At 34.7% G+C, this 27,404-nt stretch overlaps 2 protein-coding genes across 4 annotated transcripts; both read right to left on the reverse strand.

The window, feature by feature from the left end:
• Window positions 1-2,983: 2,983 nt before the first annotated feature.
• Window positions 2,984-10,088, reverse strand: LOC123698996 (peptidyl-prolyl cis-trans isomerase FKBP8). 3 transcript variants are annotated; one of them, XM_045645849.1, is made up of 8 exons: window positions 9,954-10,088; window positions 9,565-9,756; window positions 9,286-9,432; window positions 8,315-8,577; window positions 5,812-6,058; window positions 4,717-4,989; window positions 4,249-4,347; window positions 2,984-3,804 (listed from the first exon to the last, which is right to left on the reverse strand). In XM_045645849.1, exons 2-7 carry the CDS (start codon window positions 9,754-9,756, stop codon window positions 4,261-4,263), a joined length of 1,209 nt encoding a protein of 402 aa, XP_045501805.1. In that variant the 5' UTR covers window positions 9,954-10,088; the 3' UTR covers window positions 2,984-3,804; window positions 4,249-4,260. The 3 variants fall into 3 exon arrangements, with proteins under 3 accessions (XP_045501805.1, XP_045501804.1, XP_045501806.1); XM_045645848.1 differs by having other exon boundaries at window positions 9,873-10,085; XM_045645850.1 differs by lacking the exons at window positions 2,984-3,804; window positions 4,249-4,347; window positions 4,717-4,989 and adding an exon at window positions 5,239-5,391 and having other exon boundaries at window positions 9,873-10,084.
• Window positions 10,089-15,404: 5,316 nt separating this feature from the next.
• Window positions 15,405-21,780, reverse strand: LOC123699282. Its single transcript, XM_045646207.1, has 2 exons — window positions 16,860-21,780; window positions 15,405-15,793 (listed from the first exon to the last, which is right to left on the reverse strand). The coding sequence occupies exons 1-2, from the start codon at window positions 21,778-21,780 to the stop codon at window positions 15,405-15,407; spliced, it is 5,310 nt and encodes a 1,769-aa protein (XP_045502163.1).
• Window positions 21,781-27,404: the final 5,624 nt, after the last annotated feature.

Here is a 27,404-nt window from a genome sequence, read left to right on the forward strand (position 1 = left end):
TACGAGCCCTATAAGACGCTTCATATTATTATTATTGTTAACAATGTAATAAGGATATGCTTTTAAAAGGCATTGCCATATTGTTTAGAAAAACTAATATTTCTATCAGAAACATTCCTATAGAAAGATAAAACTTATTACCATCATTTTAATGACACTATTGTGATAGCTATTAATAGGAAACTATAAAAAAAGAGTGTGTGTACTTATGTACACGCGTTAGAAGTTATACTTCTTTGGCGTATGGAAAAAAATTCTAGAATATACAACTTGAACATAGTTACATACCACCTAGAACTAACTTCATGCTGTTAAACTTAGGTGTCGGTGTGCACGCGCATCGTAAAAATTCACTCTCATCATTTTTCTCCATCGCGCCAAAAGAAGTATAACTTCAATAAACTGTTATTGTGAATAAAAGTTAAGATATCTATTAATTGCCTATTCATTATAAATTAAACTGATATGTACCTATTATTTTTCTAAATTATGATGACAATAATATGTGGTACATAATAATTATGTATTTTGTTTTAAACAGCTGTATTAGAAATTATTAACCTAAATTATATGTTTAATTTATTAAAAAAAAAATTAAAAAAAAAAAAATTATTAGCAACTTCAAATATAACATTACAATATTGCTCTGCCTTCTGAACTAGGTAATTACCTGTATCTCAGAAGGCAGTGCCTTCCCTTACAAATTCCATATTACATTATATTTGGCAAGTTAACAAAATAAATTTTAGTGACTAATGACGAAAGAATACAAAGTAAATGAAAAAGAAAATAAAAATAAAATATACGATTTGGCCGATGGATATTGTGCTTGTGTGTACCTATGTTTGCGTGAGTGTGCATGAGTGAGTGATTTTGTTGCAAGCATTTATTTAATAGTTATGAAAAGATTTTCAGTTTGTATATAATCAAGATTTAGGAGCCATATTATTCTTATTAGCTAGTTTTTATAACTTTTTGTTATATTATAGTGTTCCACAATGACAAATGCGTGTTACCATTGCATAATTTGTGATTTTCCTATAGATCAGCTGTGTATCTCTTAATCGTATGAAAAATATTCAATTGCACGGGATACCCGTATCTACCTACCTCACTACTTCTTGTAGAAACTAATGTGTTTATTATTATAGATTTATTATAATACCTAAATATAATGTTTTAAATTTGTATCAGGAAGTGAAAAAGAAGATTAAAAACTTTTAACTTGAGAATTGTGAAACAATTTTTAATGGACTAGTTCAATAGCTAGTACTAGTTTACAGAACGGATATAACCTAATTAATAATATCTACCAAATTTAATTAAAATCCGTCCAACAGGTTTTCCAAATACACAGACAAACATCCTTAGTGAATTGAATAATTACTTTTAACAGTTTAATAATTACTATTTATTATTTGTGAGAGAAGACATATTATTAATTATTATACTGTGTGTATAGCTCTTATAGTCTTATCTTATATTTATGATAAGGCGTTATTTAATTCACACTTGCTTTGGTATGTATAATGTATATGTTAAATATTTGTATTATGTATAGGCACCTATTTTGACTGTATATTTTTGAGTGTATTCAAACTGAACTATTGTTTGTATAATTTTTTTTATTTACCTTACATAACTGTGTGCTGTCGATTTGTGTATGTTGTTAGAACAGAAATATACTAAATAAAGATTACTTAAAATACACTGTGTATTATTTAGAACCAGTTTCAAAAAATATGATCTTAATAAAATAACACTATCCAATTTTAAAATATACTAGCTTTCGCCCGCGACTCCGTCCGCGCGGATGTCGGTCTTCGCGTGGATGGTTTATTTCTCCATTTTGAGTAACTCTGACAATGACATCTTATAAATATCTATTGGACCCAAATACGGCTAGGCCTAATATAATACGCAACGTGTGTTCGCGGTTCTACAGAACAACGTCTATGGATAAAACTGAAAAATTAAAATTAATTTTTTTCTACCTATTTTTCCTGAATAAAAAGTATCCTATTTTACGCCCAGGATAATAAGGTATAATTATACCAAGTTTCATCGAAATCGAACCGTTGGTTTTCACGTGATGCCTTCACATACAGACAGACAGACAGACAGACAGACAGACAGACAGACAAAAATTTTTTTAATCACATATTTGGGTTTGGTATCGATCCAGTAACACACCCTGGTATTTATTTTTTCAATATTTTCAATGTACAGAATTGACCCTTCTACAGATTTATTATATGTATAGATAAGAGATGTTTCTTGTGAATTGTGATGTTTATTTAAATCAATATAACTAGAATGACGCTATCAAAGTACCTAATTACTGCTCCTAATCTTCTATAAGGAATGAAATGATAAATATAATAAGTGAAGGAATTCTAATTCACTTGCTATATTGTAAAAGTGTTGTGACGGTTTTTTGAGACGCTCGCCTAGCCCCTTCAGCCAGCGTAGCGTAAAAAACCGGACTCAAGTAAATTGGCATATTTCGCCGTGATCGCTCGAACCGGTGGTCTCGTGTCAGTGTGTTGTACGAGCTTAGAAGCGCGTTAACGTGCGGGATACGGCGCGCCTACATGCGCTTCCAAAATCGAGCACATACGAGCGTATAAAACGCTAGTCTGCAACCACTCTTAGGCATTATGAACCACAATATTGCTCTTCAAACTCAAACGTTTATTCGTTTGTACTTACACGTAGGTACACAGTCCACTTCCTTTTGAAACAATATTTAGGTAGAACTATTTCGTAAAGCAGTTTATACACATAAGAGCCGGCAAGAAACTGTAGATATGCTCTAAACTGTGGCTCTCAATAATTTGCATTATGGCACTTGCTTTATGAAAAATATTGTGTCAAACTACTGTTTGTTGTTTGCGGGCATATTTAACGTTACCTTGTAATTGGTGAAAATTTAGGAATGAAAGGTAATAAGGATATATGAGGGGTTGATTAAAACAAAACATAATTTTCAACAATTTAATTATTCAGTACCACCGGTCTATTTTACCACTATTTAATATTATAACTACACCAAACCAATATCCAAATAATAATTCGTCGAGTGACCTAATTATAAAGAATCCAACACAGATTAAGTAATAATTTGTTCGTACATTCGTACTATAAAATATACCACTATATTTATCTGGAAATGCTAATACAAGTGCCTGATGCGGTTAAAAAATAAAGCACCATAAAAAAATACATTCAAGTATGAAATCGTACATTTATTTTGGAATGCGTTCAAAGTTTAAGCCTTAAACTATAAAGTTTCAAAAAATATTTTTACAGTGTATTACGTATTTACTATTTAACATGATATTAAATATTAATATGTACCAGAAGTGACTTTACATAGGTCGTCTTAAGCGATGTGAAAGGTAATTCTTTTACTTACATTTAATAAATACATATTATTTTACGATATTATGATTTTGGCACTAGCTAACAACTAAAACTTTGAATATCATACAATATGTAAACTTTGATATATCTTGTGGTTTAAAATGTATAAACTAAAAATCGTTACAAAGCCCGTTGTAACGATTCCATTTGCTAAATCAGAGAGGAATGAATAGAAAAAATAATCAGCTTATATACTATTATTTTCCTATAAAATAATTAAACTGATATTTTGTCAATCTTCAACGCCTCCAGCTTCTTTAATGCTGATATCTCTTGTTTTGATCTTTCTATGTCAAAGCTTAGCTTTATGAAAATGTGGAAGTAAGAATTTTAATCAGCTACATGCCACCCCCATTCATTAAGTTACGCCTCAGTCGCCTGGAAGAGAGAAAAATATAATTAGAAGAATAAGAATAAATTTACAAATTATGAAGCTAATCCTACCATTACTGTTGAATATCCAGCAATACTAAGATTCCAGCGGTTTTTGTCGTCTAAACTTATTGCTTTCAAAGAGCTCCTATCCTATGGCTTACAGTAAACAGCATTCGATATCTTATGTTTCTGTACCACTTAACTTTGTGAAATACCAATAGAAAATACTATTTTTTATTTTTTATACAATCTTTAAAAAATTACCTTCTTGTCATATGAATTTAACAAATTAGGTACGTGACAAAATACATGTTTTTTATCCAACATAATCTACATTAAATACACGACAGAGTACATACTCAAACTATATTTTTTTTATTGCTCCTTTGCTTGCTCTGACATAAAAAAAATAATTCGAATGGAACATAACATGCACAGAGTACTCACAGGGCAGAGATGTCACTGCGCCTGGTACTTGTAGCGGTACACGAGCACGCTGGCCACGCCCATCAGTATGCTGAGCAGCAGCGAGCTCCATACTAGCATCTGTTGTTTATTTATTGTGTTGAGTATTCAGATCATATTTTTTTGTTAAACTAGTTCCGTATTGAACGTTTTTAGGTAAATTTTGCTAGTCACATAAATCAAAAATTGAAAACTGTAACACAAAGAATATAAGGTTCAAACAAAACTTCTAAATATCAATTTATAAATGAAACTAAGGTAAGAGCTTTAAATCTTCCTTCAAAGCAAACCCACTAAATATCATCTTTATCCTAAGATCTGATAAAATCTTGAATCTAATACCTAACCAAAGTTCAACTAAAATCTTGAATCTAACAGTTAATACCTATGGCTATATGTCTTCTACACATACACTATCGATCATTCACTCTTTCACACCAGTAAACTCACCCGTGCCCTCGACGGCCGCTTGTCCGGCGACGGCTTACCGCCCGTAGCGAGCATGCGTTTAGCGAGGCTGCGCTCCACCGAGCGGTCCCTCTGCGCCTGCCCCTCGCGCGCCGCCAGCTCGCGCCGCACCGCTGCGTCGCGCGGCGCCGCTGCCGCTGCGGCGCGCGCTGCGGTCAGCGCTTCGCTGTTGCGGCCCATTGCGGTGAGGATGCGCGATTTGCGGTAGAGTGCCTTTGCGTTGTTCGGCTGGCAGGTGAGTACGCGAGTCACGGCCTAGAGTGTGTTACGATCGTGTATTAGTAAGTAGATAGCTTGAATTTCTTGTCTGTATATGTAATGTGTAGTATCTATACTAATATCATAAAGCTGATGAGTTTGTTTGTTTGTTTGATCGCGCTAATCTCAGGAACTACTGGTCCGATTTGAAAAAATTTTTCGGTGTTAGATAGCCCATTTATTGAGGAAGGCTATAGGCTATATATCATCACGCTAAGACCAACAGGAGCGGAGCAATGCGGGTTAAACCGCGGAGCCCAGCTAGTGTAAGTATATTATGTCGCGCGGTTCCGCTGCGGTGAGGGCCTCGCTGTTCCGACCCATTGCGGTGAGGATACGCGATTTGCGGTAGAATGCCTTTGCGTTGTTCGGCTGGCAGATGAGTACGCGAGTCACGGCCTACGGGTATTGTTGGAAAATATTGCTATATTAAAGCAAAGAAACATCTGCATTTGCAATATGTAGTATGTAAATACGCGCTGCGGCGAGAGCCTAGCTGTTGCGACCCATCGCGGTATACATTTTAATGTTGTGTTTAAGTTTTAGTGTTTTTAGGGAAGCGTGAAATCACTACTTCATAATTAAATATAAAATATAATTATAATGCACGCTGTACTATTAGTTGACATGTAGGTATGGTATTTTTATCCCGCTACATTTTTAAAATAAAATGAATATTAGATTACGAGCAGATAACTGTCATACTTTTGCGTAGAAATTAACAAACAAAAATTATTAGTTATCCGACTACTTTTAATATTAAACACTACAATTAAAAAAGACCTATGAAAAAAGAATTATACCCAAAGTCCCACGTACCTGCAAAGCGGCCTCATACGCGCCGGCCTTCAACTGCGCGGCTGCCATGTTATTATGGACCCGAAGCCGTTCCTCCAGCAATGCCATGAGGTCATCCGGAGTCGGTGTAAGTTCCCCACTAGCCGTGGGATCGGTGATACCACCCTCGCTTTCATCTAGCACGTCCAACGCACGCCGGTACAATTGTACCGCTAGCTGAGCTTCCCCGCGCGTGTACCACCAGTTGCCACGGCAACGCCGCCGGATTCTGACGAGATTAAAAAAGACCAATATGGCAAAATGTTTTTTCATTACTGTTATAAGGCGGTAGCGCATACCAGTATAGAAAAAAGAGAGTGTGTGCCGAGCACCCGTGTCAGAAGTGAAAAGTTAAAAGTTATGACGATGAAGGGCCAAGTATCGGAATTAACGAAAATGGCAACACATGTAGACATGTAGGTATAACAATTAACATGTTGCCCCTGTAACTTCAGCGGAGAGCCTCCTCTGATCGTATCGCGGTGTTTGAAGTTAAATTCCTCCGAAACGGCTCCGACCGATTCTCATGAAAGTGTACATATATAACAATCCAGTACCTAAACCCGACGAGACTAGATAGTTACTTTTATGTATAACTTATGAGACTCATGAAACCAAATATTAACTTATCTCGCCAATTTCTAATTTCGAGTATGTATTTTGAAACTGAAGTATGAAACAAAACGATAAACAGAAAATGGATCTATCTATTTTATGCAGACCTTAACACGATTAGCCTAAATGCATCCACAAAAAGTTATTATTGGTATAGATCTATATTTAAATTTACATCATGTAACGCTAAATACTAATTGCTCTTTTACATGCAAGGTGATTAGGAGCTTGAATAAAACTGTGGTTACACCATTACGTATTATTATTATGAAACAAAGAGAGCACATAATAAATACATATTGATTTTTTAATTTAATAATACATAATCAGGGTCATTGTTCTGAGTTTATCAACATTTATCATTATCTTCATAGATTAATAACACCCAGATAAGGAGTATTATATTGAAAGCTATGAACATAGATTCGAAGTATCACATATTATAAAACAAAGTGTTCCATCCCGTCTGTCTATTGATTTGCAATAAACTCAAAAAATAAACGAAGAATAGTGCACTATTAAAGTGAAACTTTTATTACATCGTCTCAAACTTTTTGGTCTGTATAGCGCATGTCGCGTGACGCACGAAACGTACGATAATTATCGTACAAATACGATAATTTTTAGTTAAATGTCTATAGTGTGAAAAAAAGTTTCACTTTTACCGTGGTTTCATAAAACCACACAACATTTTTTTCAATCTCTTTTCACCAATATACAGGGTTATTTGTAAAACACCGGCAACCTCGCAGGACAAGATAGCTAACATCATAAGTAACAACATTTGTTCTACGACTTTTGGCATAACGCAATAAATTATTTTTAAATGATTGTTTAAGCTTTTATTGTACTCTCCTAACATTTGTAAGTCTATGTTCTATTCATTATCGAAAGGACGACGCGACGCCCCCTTTCCCCTCCCGTTCGCTTCTTGTTTACGTAAATTTTGGAATGCGCATAGAGTTTATAATATTCAAACGGAAAATTAAATGAATATTTATTTTTGTATGAAAATAAAATCTAACAAATTACCAAAAGTCGCAGAACAAATGTTGTTACTTATGATGTTAGCTATCTTGTCCTGCGAGGTTGCTGGTGTTTTACAAGTAACCCTGTATAGCGTAATTTTCGACGCATTGTTTAGTTTATAATTTGATAAGTTTTAGACAAAGTGCGGGTGGAAAGCTGATTTATGTTAAAATTATCATTGTATGTATAATCCTACCGCTAAATATATAATCTAAATGTGTATATTTGATAACTAATGATTTGTACACATAAAAGTACACATGGCAAATTATTTAATTCTCCTTAGGACATTAGAAAATAGTTAAGAACAGTAATAATTACATAATAAGACATTAACCTAATTGATGGAAATAATACACAAACACAAAAAAGTCCATAATCTCAAATAAATGACTTGCATAATTAGTTGCGAATTTTTACTGAATGATAATATGAATGAATAATTATTTTGATACAACATATTATAATAGTGGCCCCAATTGACATAATAAAACTATCAAACCCACATGTTTTGTACAAAATAGATAAAGCTTTAGCCTTGACATAATTTTTCTGTATACAAATAAGTACATAATTTCAAGGAAATTAGTTTAACTTATTTCTGCTACTTTTTTTTAAATTGCATATCGCATAATATAAACTAAAATTAATAAGGATGACACCAATTCTGCATAAATTATTTCCTTTAAGTCTTACAAGGTCAATAACATTATTTTTCTTAGAAAAACTAATAGAAGATTTAAAAATTACCAGCCTAAACAGAATCTAATTTATTTAAAAATACAGTTTAAATGCAAGCTTGTAAAATTTACTTAAAATATAAAAGTATCAATATACTAACCCAATTTGCATTCTCTCAGCGATCGGTAGCGTATCATGATCAGGCTCCTCCGTCCAATCATGCAGCTCTAATTTAACTTCTAAACAAGTATCCGACTCAATGGGGGGTCCCTCATATTTCGGGCTAGCTAGTTCTCCGACCACACCCAAACTGTCTCCAGGATTTAATCCTGTCTCCCCATATGCGAACCTTGGCGCAATTTGTAGGAGGCATACTTCACCTTTATACATCAGGGTTAAAGCCAAGTCTAGCCCTTGAAGTACCTGAAATTGTGTGAATAAACATGCATATTACATAGATAAGCGTCTTGAGATGTTATGATAAGATAATGCTTTGCATTGTAATGAGTTTGTTTTCTTTACTATTTATAGTTCTGATGTCAATATGAAGCCAGTGTTCTTATTATAAAAAATATGCTTGGTAAAGTGAGACTTCTGTACTAAATGCATAAGAAGTAATTTATTCCCAAATAGAGTATATGATCTAAAAAATTTGATTATAAATTCATCATTTTCAAGTATAATTTCAAGAACAAATCAAACAATACATATAGGAACTGTCAAACTCGCATATGCTAATAATAATTTGAATATTTTATAAACAAAAAGTTTTACACAAAAGCAATAAAGAAAGTAGGTATATATTTAGTATAAATCTAGTTACATAATATATAGATTAAAATGTCATCATTACACATCCAATCCTCTAAAATTAAAGCCAATTACTGTAACTATAGCAATACTCAGCATAATAACGAAATATTTTCAACAGGTGAGAGATTTAAAATCAATAAACACACACATAGACAATTCCTATAAATAATGTTATGTGTACACATCATGGACACCCACAAAATTTGTGTTGCAATTGTATTAACCTTGAGGAAAGGCCTCTATGATGTTCATAGAGAATTAACATATTTGTAGCTAAAAAATTATGTTAACAAGTATTAAAAATTAAAAATAACATACCTCATTATCACCCAGATAAATTTTAACTTGGTCCCTCTTTTCCACTGTTTCTTTGTTACCATCCCGTAATTTAACTTCATAACTAATTGTACATATATCATTCCTTTGAGGCCTTAAATCTTCTGATTCATCACCTTGTTTTATAATCTAAAAATAATGTTATTCTCTATAATAAAAAGTATCAAAGCTTCCATTATATTTATTAAGATTAGGACATTTCATTGTTCAATCCTTAGGAATTATTGATGATCATATTAATTTAAAAATGTACACTTGTACCTTTTTAAGGATGGTTCCAGAACCCAAAAGATCCTGCCATTCATCACTCTTTTCAACAGGTCCCTTTTGTTTTTCTCTTTCAGCCGCTTCTGCTAATTTAGCTTCTTCGATTTCATGAGCTGCCGCCGAAGCTAAATCTTCAAAGGAACTACTCTCCGACTTGTCGACTAAAGTGGGCTCTGCTTCACTCATCTATGAATACCAATTATTTTAATTTACGCAAAACTTAACTACGCAACAGAAAATTAATCGCAACTTGAGTTACGCACAAAACAAACACAATTTTCATACGAAAGCAATCACATTACCTTGTGTTTATATATCACAGAACAAAATTAATTAAATACCACGTTGCACTACAAACAATGCTCTTAACACATTTCATATACCTTAGAACAGTATATTATAAAGTCCTCCCAACTCCGTCGATATTAGATACTGGGTTTTTTTATATTTCTTGTGATATTTCTTTATTTTACGTATACAGATGACAATTCAACTTTCTGACAATGTATGTTATGGTTGCACTGACATTGACAGTTGACAGATCAGATGACTGTCTTGTTTTTGTTTTTTTTTTTAAGGATATCAAGTAAAGGGAAATAAACTTAGTCCAGCCTTAATTACATACGATTTTTAAAGATATGGTTGAAACATGATAATATTTGGTATAGGTAAACCAGAATCTGATGGCAATTAGGGAAATCAAAATTATGAGTGTGCAACCCTAGGGAAAATGGACTGAACGATCTTGATACTGTTTATTTTTTAGTTTGTTCTCAATATCATTAGTCACATTACATAAGTGGACAATACTGTACTTAATAATGAGATATCCGCTTAATATTATGTAGGTACATACTTGCATGTATATTATACATATTACTTTTACACAGGTAATACATATTATTATTTACACATACCTATATTTGTATGTTCATTATCATTATGCCATGTGAAAATATCGATGTTATATCGATAGAAAACTACTGCTTATAATTTTTTATAAAATAAAATAAAAGTAAAATAAAACTATGTTTATTTTCGTAAGTATTAACAGATACACACATTATAAAATTGACTTGGACAGCTTGGACTTGACGAATAGCCGTATTGGAAACTCCTGTAATAAGTTTTCATAAAATTATATTCCAATCAACAAACAATATTATAGTTACCTACATATAAGATTTTTTAATCAAAAGTATCAAAGCGGGTAAGTCCAATTTACCAATAAAATCTTCTAAATTGAAAATTGTGATGTGTTTGACCCTTCTTCATCAAATATTTTTCTATACACATTATAAACAACACCTCTTGCTTGTGATCACAGCGGCTTTTTCGACATTTTCGAAGATTTTTTAGACAAAATCCTAAAAATTATTTATCAACTGCAAAAAAGACAAATAATTTGACAACCAATTTGATAGTTGTCAAATAAGTTGCCACATGAAAATCTTTTATTTCTTAAATATAAATATGCCATCAGATTCTGGTAGACCTATATATATTCTTCATTTAATATAAAAAAATGCTTGTTGTATAAGAATATTATGCGACGTAGCAAAACATTTTTTTAAGCTATTGCATAGCTCTGTGACCAGTGCAAACTTAGCACCCCATCTATGGAATTTTGGGTCGAAAATGACCTTGATCGTTAGGTCCCCGTTAGGTCCTTTAAGGTCCCACAATTTTTTCGTTAGGTCCCCTTTAGTTTTTTTTTTAATAATTTTTTAAATTTTAGGTATAAAAAAATGCAACTTTAGCACCCCATCCATAGAATTTTGGGTCAAAAATGACCTTAATCGATAGGTCTCCGTTAGGTCCTATAAGGTCCCACAATTTTTTCGTTAGGTCCCCTTTAGTTTTTTTTTTAATAATTTTTTTTTTAATTTTAGGTATAAAAAAGTTACACTTTAGCACCCCATCCATAGCAAAATTGGCAAATTTTATCAAAATCGTATTCTTTACCGTTAGGTCCGTATAGGCTCATCATTGAAATTGTTGAATTATTTATTTTATTAAAATTATAAAATAATAAAAACCTGCGCATGCGCCTTAGAGCATTAAGGCATGCGCACATCATACATAAACAATGCGAAATTTAAATTGGTATCGTTTCATTTATTAAATTTAAATCAATAAATAAATCTATACTAGTCACGTCCGAAAGATGAAACTGGCTTTTTATTTCGAAAATTTATTTGGCGATTTTAGCTTAGGATTTTAGTGATTTCTAAAAAAAAAATTTAAAAAAAATATTTTTGAAAACTGAGTTGAAAACATGACGAAAACTTTAAACTATGTTTAATAAATTTAAAATGAAACAATTTGAAAGAGATGTAGTTTTCAAGGAAAAACAAGAGTGTTTACGAGAAATATCTCAATGCATTGTTAAGTGTGACTTGATATTTTGATGCTTTTCATCTTGATTGCATTGCACATTATTATAAGTAGGTATGATTTGTTTAATATTATTATTTTGCATGGATGATACCAGTAATCAAGTTAAAAACTATTCAAGCAACAATATAAAATTGAACGATCTGGTCCGTTCAAAATGTTTAAAGACACAAAATCAGTATCTCGACGAGATTTATTCTTTGACCAAACCATGTTATTCATGTTGAAGAGCAGTACAAAAAAAAACAAGATGGAATAACTGCAGACATGGAAGAGTTCATGATGTCAGAGATAATGATAGTGATTCTTATTCTTTATTCGCGGCTGAACGCGGCTTTTAGATTTAATATGATTATATTGATTAAACAAAATTTAATTGTATTTTATTATGTTTTTTCTTACTTTCACTAGCTGTTCTTTTTTTTATCTGTATCAGATAACAGTACCAGATTACATATATATAATATTATATAGATGAAGAGGTTGTTAATCTCTCAAAAAAACAAAGCTCGTAATAATAAATTAAAGTATCAAAACTTTATTTCCAACTATAACCTAAGTTACCATAATTATGATGATTGACCCTACGCAGAAACGCCGCGATGACATTCCAGATAGTGTGGCCCTGTGGCCGCTACAAAAAATATATATACACCATAGATTGACACTAATACACTAATAGTTATTTTAAGTCTAGGTTGAAAAGTAGGTTTTTAATAAATAAGCACTCTCAGAACAATAGATTTATTTAATAAATGAAACGATACGATTTTAAATTTCGCGCTGTTTATGTATGATGTGCGCATGCCTTAATGCTCTAAGGCGCATGCGCAGGTTTTTATTATTTTATAATTTTAATAAAATAAATAATTCAACAATTTCAATGATGAGCCTATACGGACCTAACGGTAAAGAATACGATTTTGATAAAATTTGCCAATTTTGCTATGGATGGGGTGCTAAAGTGTAACTTTTTTATACCGAAAATTAAAAAAAAATTATTAAAAAAAACTAAAGGGGACCTAACGAAAAAATTGTGGGACCTTATAGGACCTAACGGAGACCTATCGATTAAGGTCATTTTTGACCCAAAATTCTATGGATGGGGTGCTAAAGTTGCATTTTTTATACCTAAAATTTAAAAAATTATTAAAAAAAAACTAAAGGGGACCTAACGAAAAAATTGTGGGACCTTAAAGGACCTAACGGGGACCTAACGATCAAGGTCATTTTCGACCCAAAATTCCATAGATGGGGTGCTAAGTTTGCACTGGTAGCTCTGTGGCATATCTTCTATCGCGGGCCTTGAGCGCGGGGACTGAATCGAGAAATTCCGTAACGAAAAACCTCACGCTCCCCACTCCGACGGGCGGAGGTGTGGCTTGAGGGCATACTATGCAATAGCTTTACCTCGGCAGTCCCCGAGTGCCACACGTCGTTTTTTTCTCATTGCACAAATTCCGTCCGATTAGGGCCCTTCTGGCCTCCTCCACTCAAGCGACAGCTCAAGCCGAGGTTCGTGGTCCCCGTCAAGGGGGGACGCCCTTGTGCATGTCGCTACCAGGGTGAACCTTCAGTTCACCCCCGCGTCCGCGTTAAAATGTAGTAGCCCTTCTGGCTAACATTGAGAAACACCTTACAAAAAAAAAAAAAAAATTGCACAAATTGGTGTTTTTGACAAGCGAGTAGCGACTAACATTGACATAAGTCATAAGTTTGAGTTTGACAAGTGTGTGAACGAAAAGCGCGGGAAACTTCGAATGAAGCGGGTGTAATTTTTCTTGGCTGTTAAAATAATTAATTTTTATATGATCAGTGGAGTTTGGTTTTGTATATATTGTTTATAATTGTATATATTTTATTAATTGTGTATAGTTAGTGTTTATTTAGGTAAGTTTTTGTATATATTTAATTTATAGTATGTAAAAAGTTAAATTTCGTGAGGTAAGGTTCGGTCTGATTGTTCTATGAACGATCCTCCGGATCCTATTCCCCCAGGACTGGTTACCCCCGGTCCTGAGGTAGCTAGTTACATTACTATCCCAAATGTTACAAATACATGCCTAGATCTGAATTTGGAGAGTACTCCAAAGAAACGTCGCTATAGAAAGCATGCAAAAGATTCAAATGAATCAATGATCACGGTGATAAACTAAATAGACCTAATGATAATACTAAATTACATGACTCTGTTGCTTTACAAGATAGTCGGTGTGAATATGTACCTTCAGATTCTGTAGGGTTCTTACACCTGAGGATGTGCTGCTGCTGATAATAAAAACTAGGCTGCTAATATTATATGCTTTATTGCTATGCTGAGTTACACACGTACGCGGCTCGCGACGTTTTAATGTGAACTAACGCTATATGAAAATGAAAATGCTGTGGCATACAAAAAATGATGATGATGCGCTTTGAACGGTTGCACCGTACATGCTCCCGGGCAACAAGATGGAAATGAAAGCTATGAAATGACGATGAGCTAACCTATTACAAGGTGAAAACAATATTCTTAAAGCTATTAACAAATGATGCCCGACAATCATGCTATCGATCTTAAGGCTACACTTGTTCTAAAATAGGAAATTGTTTCTTTTATTAAGTGATTCACTGAATGATGCACACACACATTGCTCTGCTTTTTGTTACACACACACATTGCTCTGCTTTTGTTTCACTCACGTTACACTCACACACTTTTCACTAAAACTAACACATGGGTCACTGATGGCACGCTGCGCGCGGGTGCGCGGCGCGACCGCCGCGGAGGGCGCTCGCCGCCGCCGCCGCCACGCACACCACAGGCCCGCTGCAGCTGCTGCTATCCCCTGAATGAGCTTCCCGAGAGCTGGGAGTCATTGTAGCTTTTTACCCAGCTCCAAATTTGATGGGTACCGGTGTTTTTAAAATGCTGAATCGGTTGAATTTCGGGTGCATACACCTCCGGCTCAATATTTATCTTGTAAGTGTGCTGTTTATGTGAATTAATCATGAATATATTTTAGCTTTGATCTCCGACAATGTATTCGCAATAATATACCTGACACCATTGATAAGGCCTGGTCGCGTGCGCCTCGTTGAATCGAAATGCTGATTCAGTAACATGCGGTCATGGAACTTCAATTGCTTAGAATCGTGGCTTATTTGTATAATACGATGTTACAATGGATATTACTTTTTAAAGTTTCATACAGCTGATGATTTCCAGATGATTGATATAATTAATTATTTATTAATAAATTTGGTTGCTTATTGGAGTAGTTAATTAATTTCTATCCATCTTCAACTATGTTAATTTATTGAAGAATATAAAATGTTTGTCGACGTTTATTCTTGTTATATTGAAGTTGTTACTATGTATTATGCTTGTAGCTGACGTGAGCATTAAAATGAATAATGTTAACATGAACGATAGATAATAAGTGTATATGAATGTTTTAATTGGAATGCGCTTTTTTCGGGGTGCTTGCTGGTGATGAGCTGCTGGTATGATTTTGCTGATTTGTTTCTTCCGTGTTAACAGGGAGAATAGATAATTTAATTATCGGTCGCTTGATAATGCCCGTCTTAGTTTTTACGCTTACGACTCTGACGTAGCCGTCCGATCCAGGGTGTAATTCAATCACACGACCCAACGCCCATTTTCCTGGAGGTAGAAGAGCGTCATGTATGATCACGATGTCGTTCAACTTGATGTTAGGCTTTGATGTTTTCCACTTGCTTCTGGCTGATAATGACGTTAAATATTCAGCTCGCCACCGTTTCCAAATATCACTAAATATTTTTTGCGTCAATTGCCACCTCGTTCTCTCATCTCTCTCGGTTTCTATGATTGTTAAAGGAGAATGCCCATTTTTGGTACTGGTTTTTCTCATGCATCAAGACAACAATACTATTAAAAAAATCTCGGCAATTTAGAGGCCTTCTTACCATCGGAAAATATATTTTGAACAGGGAATGTTTTGTAAAATCTAATAAGACATGTAATTGTTTAGATCCGTTATTATAGATTTAGTGTCCATTACCGATCACATTTTTGGTACAGGAATTTCTCATGTATCAAGATAACAATACTTTTAAAAAAAATCTCGGCAATTTAGAGGCCTTCTTACTATCGGAAAATATTATATTTTGATCAGAGAATGTTTTGTAAAATCTAATAAGACATGTAATTATTGTTTAGATCCGTTACCATAGATTTAGTATCCATTACCGGTTACCACGGTAACCAAGCGGTAACTATTATGACATTTACTATGGTAAATAGCTAAATGTATTAATGTCAATTATTGTTTATATTGAATTACAAAAAAATCATTTAACATAAAATCACTTTTTAAGGTATTGTTTATACACTGTAGGTTGTTTTAACATAGATAGTGAAGTAAAATAATAGAAATATATATAAAAAAAATATTATTATGACATATAGCTTGTTAGGTAACCAGTTATTTCTTATTTTTATCTTTCTTCGAATATGTAGTGAAAAAATGATTCAAACAACAACAACAACATGTAAACCGAATAAAAACTCTATTGGCATTTTTTAAATATATATTTAGGTTTTCTTGAAATCCGTCCCGGAAGATTTCTGGTGCCTACCTACACTAGACGATGAACAGGTAGACTTTGTCTGAAAGCATAAGCTCTACGTATAGATTAAATATGTTGAAACGAAAAATAATCTTCGGGCGATAAAATACTACCTAAATAACAGATAAACCTAACTAAATCGGGGTTATTTAAGTTTTGAGGTTATTTCACATTTTTCTCAATATCTTGAAAACCCCTATTTTTATCACAAAAAAATCAATTGGTAAAAATCTTTTGAATATCGAAGAACCCTCCAAAACCACTCCGGCATTGACGCAACACTATACTGTGGTCCATACTTTCATGGGCATTCTCCATTGGACCGCTCGCTAAAAAGTGGGAAGGTGTGAGATATGCTAAGTCATCAGGATCTTCAGATAGAGGAGATAGGGGTCTCGAATTTAGACAGGCTTCTAGCTGATAAAGTAGAGTGGCGAACTCTTCGTACGTAAGCTTTTGATCGCCTAGGACTCTACGTAGATGATATTTTAGGCTTTTAACCGCTGCTTCCCAAAGTCCTCCCGCGCTAGGCCAGGAAGGTGCATTGAAGTGCCACTCAATTTGCATCTCACTAATTTCCGTGAAAAAATCCTCCGTTAAAATAGATTGCTGGTCAATAAATTCATTCGCTAAAATTTTGCTGGCTCCTACGAAATTAGTTCCGTTGTCACTGTATAGGTGACGAGGAGTTCCTCTTCTTGCTGCTAACCTACGTAACGCTGCTAAAAAAGTAGATGATGATAAGTCTGATACTAACTCTAAGTGAATCGCTTTTGTGACCATACAGATAAATACAGCCACATATCCTTTGCTTGTTTTAATACCGCGACCCTTGCTTGATTTCACGTCTACATGTCCTGTGAAGTCAACCCCCGTGTGATAAAACGGTCTTGTAGGGTTTGTTCTAGCTCCCGGTAAATCTCCCATTATTTGTAGTTGTTTTACCGGGCTATGTCGCTTGCATATTACACAATTATATAAACGTTTCTTAACTGCTCTGTTTCCGCCGAGTATCCAATATCGCTGACGTAGCCAAGAGTTCGTCAACCTCGCTCCACCGTGGAAAGTTGACTTATGTGCTAAATCAATTAATAAATTAGTAAGATGACTGCTCTGTGGTATTATGTAGGGATGTTTCATGTTATATGAGATGTTGCTGTTTTTTAGACGACCTCCAACTCTTAATAAACCTTGTTCGTCTAGAAATGGATTAAGACATAATAACTTGCTCTTTGAATCTACTCTACCTAAGCTATTTAAATCATTTATTTCTTGACTAAATTCTAAATACTGTAAAGCTTTTATAATTTTTAATTGTGAATTTTGCAACTCTTGTGTAGTTAAATAATGTTGTTTTGTTACGGACGAGGATATTCGCAATATCCATGCTAGTACTCGTGACGCATATGTAAAACTGCTATATTTATCAATAAAATCGCTAATAAAGTTCGCTGAAATATTATTATTCTTTGTAACGACATTTGATAATATTTTCTTTGCTTCTAATTTAGTATCATACGTTAATTGTTGCTGATGTTTAAGATCACTGAGTAGCCAGGTGGGCCCTTTCCACCATAGGTCATGTTTTTCTAAAAGCGCGATGCTCATGCCACGGCTAGCACAATCTGCGGGATTATCGCTGGACTTAACATAACGCCAAGTCTGTGGTGGTAAAGTTTTTGTTATTTTAATCACTCGGTTTGCGACGAAAGGCTTCCAGCGGCTGGGCTCGCCCTGTAGCCATCCAAGTACAGCTGTTGAGTCACACCACGCAAACATTTTTACATCGCGATCGCTTAAACTTTGCTTGACCTTTATCATAAGTTTTGAGAGCAAGAGTGCACCGCTTAACTCTAGTCTCGGTAACGATATGTCGGTCTTTGACGAAGGGCTAGTTTTGCTGACGGGGACAAGTTTCGTTTTAGCGGCTAACAGTGTTATGTGCGTTTGACCGTTACGCACTATCCGTGCATATACTACGCATGCATATGCCTTCAACGACGCATCACAAAAACCGTGTAATTCGATGCAGTCGTCTCTCTCGCTGCAAATCCATCTCGGGATTTCGATATTACCAATATTTTCTATGTCTGCTCTTAATTTTTGCCATTCAAGATTAATCTTGTCCGGTATGACGTCATCCCAATTTAAATTAGTTAACCATACGCTTTGAAATAATAGTTTTAGTTGAACTACAGCTGGTGCCAACCAACCAAGAGGATCGAATATCTTCGATATTTCTCCTAGTAGTTCACGCTTCGTAGGCCTTGAATCGGATAGCGGATTCAGTTTGCATATAAACTTAAAATTGTCTTTTTGGGCATTCCAACTAAGACCGAGTGCTTTCGTTGATTCCTGATGCTTAAAATTGTACGTATCGCTTGCTAGGTTTTCTGCTTTATCAACGTCTTCTAATAATGATGACTCATTCGCTGACCATTTGCGGAGATTAAATCCTCCCGATTTGAGTAAATCGATGAGATCTCTTTGCAATTGCTTCGCTGATATGATGTCAAATGCACCGCTAAGAAGATCATCCATGTAAAATTGTTCTTCTAACACCCTCGCTGCTATCGGGTAACGGTTGCATTCGTCCTTGGCTAACTGCTTGAGCGTCATCATTGCTAAAAAGGGCGCTGCTTTTGTACCATACGTAACAGTTGACAAAGTATATTCCCTGAGTGGTTGATTCGGATTTTCACGCCAAACTATTTGCTGATAACGTTGATCTTGCTTTGCAATTAAAATCTGTCGAAACATTTTTTCGATATCTGCTATAAATGCGTAAGGATATTGTCTCCAATTTAAAATTAATAATAAGATATCCTGCTGTAAATTCGGACCTCCATACATGACGTCATTAAGGCTTACACCCGTCGATGTTTTTTTGGATGCATTAAACACAACTCGTAATGACGTAGTACTCGAATCGGCTCGATGTACACCGTGGTGCGGCATGTAGTAGGCAGGTTTCATGTTACGCGCTATTGTTAAGTGCATGTGACCCAATTCTTTGTATTCGTTTATGAATGATTTATATTTATTAAATAAATTGTCGTCTTTTTGTAGCTTTCGTTCTAATTGATAAAATTGCGCGCATGCTTTTGTTTTCGATAAACCTAGCTTTTCGTCTGCGTCTGGATGTAAAGGGAGACGGACAACGTATTTTCCATCTGATTGACGGGTTGTTGTTGATTGATATTGCTGAATACATTGATAATCCTCTTGTGATATATCTATGTTTTCGTTAATGTCTTCGATTGACCAAAATTTTTGAAGGCTATCCACGTCGACCATTACAACGTTACAATGGAACGACTTTACGTTGCCGCATAAAATCCACCCAAGGCGTGTTTGCTGCGCTACAGGAATAGATTCGCTTTGCTTAATAATTCCCTCCATGATAATAGATGAATAGACATCGGCACCTAACAATAAGTCGACTGGTCGGCGTCGATAAAACTCTGGATCGGCTAGCTGTATGTCGTTAATAAATGACCACGCTGGTTTGTTGAACGATTTGTTTGGTAGATTGTTCACCGCATGATTCATTATAAAAACTCCTGTATTTAATGAATAATCGCTATATTGTGAAGATATTTTTATGTTCAGAAAGCCTTTACACGTGTTCTCTTTCGCTCCTAAACCTAAAATCACTCCCTTACAATGCTGACGCGGCAGACCGAGTCTCTGAGCTGCATTTTCGGTTATAAGGGAAGTCTGTGATCCTTGATCTATGAGAGCACGCATGACTAATGACGAACCATCTGCGGCTTGAACGGTAACTTGAGCTGTTGCTAATAAAATTTCCTGTGTATCATCCAGGGACACGTGGGAGCTATTTTTCAGTTGATTTTCGGGGCTTGCTGTGCTAGCTGTACTTTGGGATGTCCTCTGTGCGAACGCTTCATGAACCAAAGTATGATGGTTCTCATTGCATACTCGGCATCTTTTAGTGGAAAAACACTTATTACCATTATGATTATATAGGCAGTTTTGACATAGCTGTAACCTCGTAATTGTTTGTAATTGCAGTTTAGGTTGAGATTCCGCGAATTTATTGCAATATATTATTGCATGATTATTGTTGCATATTGGACAATTTTGTGTTGTGAAATTGACACCTTTTCCGTTTTGCGATGAATTATTATAGTTGCTAGCGAATGATTTAAATAAATGTGATTTCTGGAATGCTTTAGGATATGCTGCTGGTGTTGGTTTTTGAGGGTGCTGGAATGTTTTAGGTGGCTCTTGCTTGCGCTTAGATGATTCTAATGCAGTAAATTTCATCTCGAGGAAACTTAGAAATTCTTGAAGTGTTGGTAGCTCTCTAGGATTTTTCAATGACTCGATGTAATCGTTATGACTGTCGGTATCTAATTTGAGCGCTAAGATATGAACGATCATCGGGTCCCACGTGCTTGTATCAACACCAAGGTTCTTAATGGCATTCAGGCACTCCTTTGTGGCATCGTGCATGTTTTTTATTTGTCCGAGCGATTGCTGCTGCATGTTGGGTAGGCCTAAAATTACATTTATGTGAGATGTAAAAATAAGCTTTTTATTCTCGTATCTGTGATTTAATATTTCCCAACAGGATGTATAATTTTGTGAGCTTATAGATAAATGCTGTATGAGGCGTTCTGCCTCGCCTTTGATCTTACTTTTCAGATACTGCATTTTTTGGGCATTCGATAAGGATGGATTTAGATGTACTGCTTCGTTGAATAAATTTTTAAAAGATACCCATTGCTGATAGTTTCCATTGAAAATCGGAATGTCAACCTTCGGTGTGATATTTTCTCTGTTAGAGACTGACCAGAGCTTTGTGTTTATCGCTTCTTTGAGGTTGTTGAAAATGCTTTCGTGGCGAGTGAAAGAATTCTCGTATTCAACGTCTTCCCCGTCCAGAATGCTGTCGATTTCCCAATGAAGGGAGTCAATAACGCTCCATCGGGAATTTAACTGTTGCAGGGCATCCTCGAATTTCCACTTAGTGCATATTTTTTCAACATCGATACTTGTTACAGTTCTTTTAAAAGCCTTAAAGTTAATTGCTTGTTTATGGAATAATTCATCAAGTTTGCTCGATGTACCTTGCGATTTAAATGATGGCTGAGGATTTAAATCCTGTTGCTGCTTACTTGTTCCCGGCTGAGACATTAAGCCAGGTGTTGCAGGTATAGCGCTTTCCTTGCTCTCCGCTGGCAAGTGCCGCATTATGTAAGAACGCGTTTCATAATAAAAATCGGCCGTTCGCTTATAAATATTGTTGCTAAAATATTCATGTGATTTATCGTCATATTCACATATTTTAATATGATTGCATTGAAATTCTTGCCAGTAAGAATCTAACACACTTAATCGCTTATTAATATGAGCCGGGGTCTTGCGTTCGACACCGTCTTTCTTAAAATTGATTTGGAGCTTTTCTATCGCTTCGATGATCATGTTTTGGCTAGCTACTAGATCTTCCATGATGAAAATGCTACTTCACTTCGATAGATAGTATAAGTAAAAAGCTGTGGACTCACCGCTGCTGCTGGAACTTACGTGGCAGTTCCCACTACACGAGTTACGCTTTAACACACGCGAATGGGTCCTGCTTACGGTTAAGCTCGAAGGACCATAAAGATGTAGGGTTCTTACACCTGAGGATGTGCTGCTGCTGATAATAAAAACTAGGCTGCTAATATTATATGCTTTATTGCTATGCTGAGTTACACACGTACGCGGCTCGCGACGTTTTAATGTGAACTAACGCTATATGAAAATGAAAATGCTGTGGCATACAAAAAATGATGATGATGCGCTTTGAACGGTTGCACCGTACAGATTCCTTCCCTTATATTGTTCATGTACAGAGAACTGAAACATCACCCGGCGATGGCTCTACTCTGCATCCCATTACTTTTGGAAGGTTTTTAAAGAACAATAACATAAAAAACATTGTATCTGGTAGCATTAAAAAAATAGGCAGAAACCGTTGCATTGTTGCATTCACAACAGCGCAGGATGCTAATGAGTTCATCAAAAATAAAAATTTGAGTAGTTATAATCTTAGTGCAAAAATTCCATCATTCAATATTACCAGAATTGGTATTGTTAAAGGCATTCCATCCGAGTGGTCCCCCGAGGAAGTAAAAGAATATGTGTCCACCCCAGTAGGTTGTGGTAAAATAATTAAGGTCCGAAGGATAAATTATAAGGTTAATATTAATGGTACTATATCTTGGAAACCTACACAATCAGTTGTTATAACATTTGATGGTCAAGTTCTTCCTGAGCGTGTCTATGTTTGTTATAACTCTTTGCCAGTAAATTTATATATTTTCCCTACCATCCAATGTTATAAATGTTGTAGATATGGTCACACTAAAAATATTTGTCGTTCGAAACCTAGGTGTTACAAATGTGGTCAAGACCACACAGGCGACTCTTGTACGGTTGAAGAAGACTGTGCGTCATGTTTATTATGTTCTGGTTTCCATTATGCTTCTAACAAAATCTGTCCTGAGTATAAACGGCAAAAAGATATCAAAATATGTATGGCTCAAAAAAATATTTCTTATGGTGAGGCAAGTAAATTTTACCCACAAATTACAAAATCATATGGCGAGGTATTGATGGCACCCTCTTCTAATTCAACCCCAAACAGAATAAGTGTTAATAATACAAATTCTTCGTACAAAAAAACTTTTCATTTAAAACCTAAATTGCCTCCTAAGTCTATAAAGGGTTATGATAAAGTTGCTCATAATGATATTATTAGACAAGCTCAGATTCCTACGCCTGAAAATGGCTGCGGATATCAAGTGGTCCATAATGAAACCGAAACATCTCAGATTATGGATATTATAACTTCTTTGATAAACACTTTATTAAAAAATAAAACATTAAAAAACCGTCCAACGTTGCCACTTTGTATAAGTTAATTGATAGCATATGTAATAATAATGGATTCCAAAATAATACAGTGGAACTGCAGGAGCATAATTCCTAAGAAATCGGATTTAATTCATATTATAAATAAGCATGATCCTATTATAATCGCTCATGAGACTTGGCTAAAACCAAATCTCAAATCTCAATTTTAGAATTCCAGGTTATGTTTGTGTTCGTGATGACAGAATTGATGGGTATGGTGGTGCTGCCATACTCATCAAAAAGTCTATACAATTTAAACGATTAGTATTACCAGCTCACAATAATAAATATTTAAATAATGTTGGAATTAATCTAAAAAATAGTCTCTCTATCATTTCAATTTATATATCATATAGCACTGCTTCTACGTTTACCTATATACAAAATTTAATTAGCTCTATTTCTACCCCTTTGTTGATACTGGGTGATTTTAATGCCCATCATCAATACTGGGGAAGTAGTATTACGAATAGTAGCGGCGTACAACTTTTAAATATCTTTGACAAGTATAATTTATGCATGCTCAATACAGGTGAGCGAACAAGACGTACACGAGCGAATGAAATTTTTAGTGCGGTAGATCTCTCTCTTTGCTCTCCAGGATTAGCATCATATATTTCTTGGTGTCCTCTAGCAACTTCATTTGGTAGTGATCATTTTCCCCTATTAATGACCATTCCTATAGGAAACAAAATACATAATACAAGCATAAAGCCTCGTTTGAGGTATAAGCTCCATAATGCAGACTGGCATAAGTTTAAAGAAGAGGTTGATCGCCAAGTTAAAGAGTTGCCTGAGATTAATGCAATTTGAGATTGATGCAGCTGATAAAACTTTACCCCACAAATCTATGCATCCTTCGAAAATTCCAAGTCCTCCTTGGTGGGATGAAGAATGTAGTAATGCTGTTAAAGAAAGAAAGCGCATTGAAAAAATATATGCCAATGACATGTCCGAAATAAATTATGAATTTCTTTCTCAAGCTATCAATTCCACCAGATTACTGCTTAAAAAGAAGAAACGAGAAGGTTGGAAATCTTTTTGCTCATCTTTAGCACCCGAAACATGCTCCAGAGAAGTATGGAAAAATATTAGACGCTTCCGATCAGCTTTCAAAGAACAGACATCAATAATATCAAAGGAATTAGCGAGTAATTTTATGGATAATTTAGCCCCGTCTACAGCAAGAGAGTTTATTCAATTAAAGCCTCCTATAATCTGCCCTATGGACCATAATTATGGCTCACTATTAGCTTCACTGTTTACACTTGATGAACTTAAAGGTATTTTATCATCTGTTAAAGATTCTGCTCCTGGGTTGGATGGAATTCCGTATTCTTTTATATCACATCTTTCTGAAAATTGCTTAAACTATTATCTTGATCTTATTAATTCCATCATGATTTCTGGGAATGTTCCGCTGTCTTGGAAATCTCAAGAAATCATTCCAATTTTAAAACCAAATAAATCTCCAACTGCAGTGTCTTCATACAGACCCGTTGCTTTGTCGTCTGTATTAACCAAAATTTCAGAACATTTAATAAAAAACCGTTTGGAGTGGTTCCTAGAACACAACAAAATCCTTTCAAAGACGCAATTCGGCTTTCGTAAGTCGAAAAGTGCTATTGACAACATCAGCATCCTAACTACGGATATAAATTTAGCTTTTTCAAATGATCAACAAGTTATTGCCGCGTTTCTAGACATTCGTTCGGCATATGACAATGTAGTCATCTCAATACTCCAGAATAAACTTTATAAAATGAACATCCCTGCTTTATTGGTTAATTTCATTATAAATATATTAAAAGAAAGACATGTGGTTTGTAATGTTGACGACACAGTTAGTATTGTCCGTACTATCAGTAAAGGTCTTCCACAAGGGTCAGTTCTGAGTCCTATTCTATATAATGTTTATAGTTATGACCTAGAAAATGTATTTAGTAGTTATGTCAATGTCCTTCAATATGCTGATGATTTGGTATTGTACACTGTTGATTCAAAATTAGAGACGGCCAGTATTTTGTTAAATAATGGTCTTGCTGATCTTAATCGATGGATGGATCAAAATGGTTTGGATATTTCTATTGATAAGAGCGTTGCGGTAGTGTTTACAAAAAAACGAATAGTTCCTAGGGTTTGTGTCACTTATAATAATAAACAAATTCCAATTCAAAATCATGCAAAATTTTTAGGTATTATCTTAGATAGTAAAATGACAGGTACTTTTCACATCGACTACATTTGTACAAAATGTGAAAATATTTTAAATATGTTGCGATGTCTTTCTGGGGTTTGGTGGGGTGCACATCCTTCTTGTATGAAATTGGTATATAATGCCTTGCTTCGTAGTATCCTAGACTACGGAATGTTTTTATTAGAAAGTGGAAATATAACTGCTCTTCACAAGTTGGATAAAATTCAAGCTAAAGCCCTCCGGATTGTTTTAGGTGCTATGAAATCGAGTCCCATAAACGCCCTTCAGGTTGAATGTGGAGATCCTCCACTGACGATCAGAAGGCAATATTTATCTGATAGATTTTTGTTCCGTATAGTACAATTCACCAACCATCCATTAATAAACAAGTTAAAAATGTTAAACGATCGAATACGTACGTCTTCATTCTGGAAAAATAAATCTATACCTTGCTTAATTGTAAGTTACCGTAAATTCATTTCAATGTCAACCAATATTTTTCAGTCCCCAGTTTTACCGCTTTTTGCTTATAACTACCAGAGCCTTTTGATCAAACCAATTATAAAGTACAATATAGGAATCAGTAAGCATGATAATATAGATTCAAATGTAAACTTTAGATTTAATGTTGATAAGGAGTGGCGTAATTGGCATCATATTTTTACTGATGCGTCTAAATCATCAACTGATAGTTGTGTTGGAGTTGGTATATTTCACGTTCAATATAAGATTACACAAAAGATTAAGCTACCGCCGGAGTCTTCAGTCTTTACTGGAGAGTGCTTTGGGCTCCTAAAAGCATTAGAATATATTAAATTAATGAAGCTACCTAAATCTGTAATTTTTTCTGATTCAATGAGTTCTCTGCAATGCTTAGATAAATATTCTTTTTACAATAAACCATTTTACCCTGTTATTTTTCAAATCAAAAATAAGTTATATGAATGCATTAATCTAGGTTACCTGGTAACTTTTGCTTGGATCCCGAGCCATCGTGGAATCCAAGGAAATGATAGGGCTGATAGCTTGGCCAAGGATGCGGTGCAGTGTGGAGATATGTTTCCATACATGAACTATTCTCATGATCTGCTAACATTACCGAAGCGATATCTCTTTGAAACGTGGAATACAGTCTGGGCAGATACTGGGCAATGTAAGGGAAGGAATTTTTATAGAATCCAACCGACAATTCCAATAAAGCCTTGGTTTGTTGATGTTGAAGCAAATAAATTGGTTATATCTTCAATAAGTCGCATGATAATTGGACATATGTGTATTCCTAGTCATTTAGCCAGAATTGGTGTGTTAAATACTGAAGTTTGCGAGTGTGGGGAGGACGAGGGAAATATAGACCACATATTTTTCTCTTGCTCTCTATACGACCATTCTTCCTTTTTTGATTCCTTAATATCCTCAAATGTTCCTCTTCCTACTCGTATGTCCTATCTATTTATGTACCCTAAAAAATATCTAAGTAATATATCTAATTTTATATGTAGCAATAATATCAAATTGTAATGTTCATTAATTTCCATATAATCTATTTAATTTATGTAAATATGTATTAATATAATGTAAGTATTATTATTTTTTTCCTAAACTCTTTTGATCACCTTGCTATCGTCCTACCCTATTTTCCCGTGTATGGTTTCCCTACCTTTAACTTGACACTGGCAAATGGTTATCTTCTTGCCATAACAGAAAAAAAAAAAAAAAAAAA

The sequence above is a fragment of the Colias croceus genome, chromosome 17, assembly GCF_905220415.1.
Source record: "Colias croceus chromosome 17, ilColCroc2.1".
NCBI classification, from domain to species: domain Eukaryota; kingdom Metazoa; phylum Arthropoda; class Insecta; order Lepidoptera; family Pieridae; genus Colias; species Colias croceus.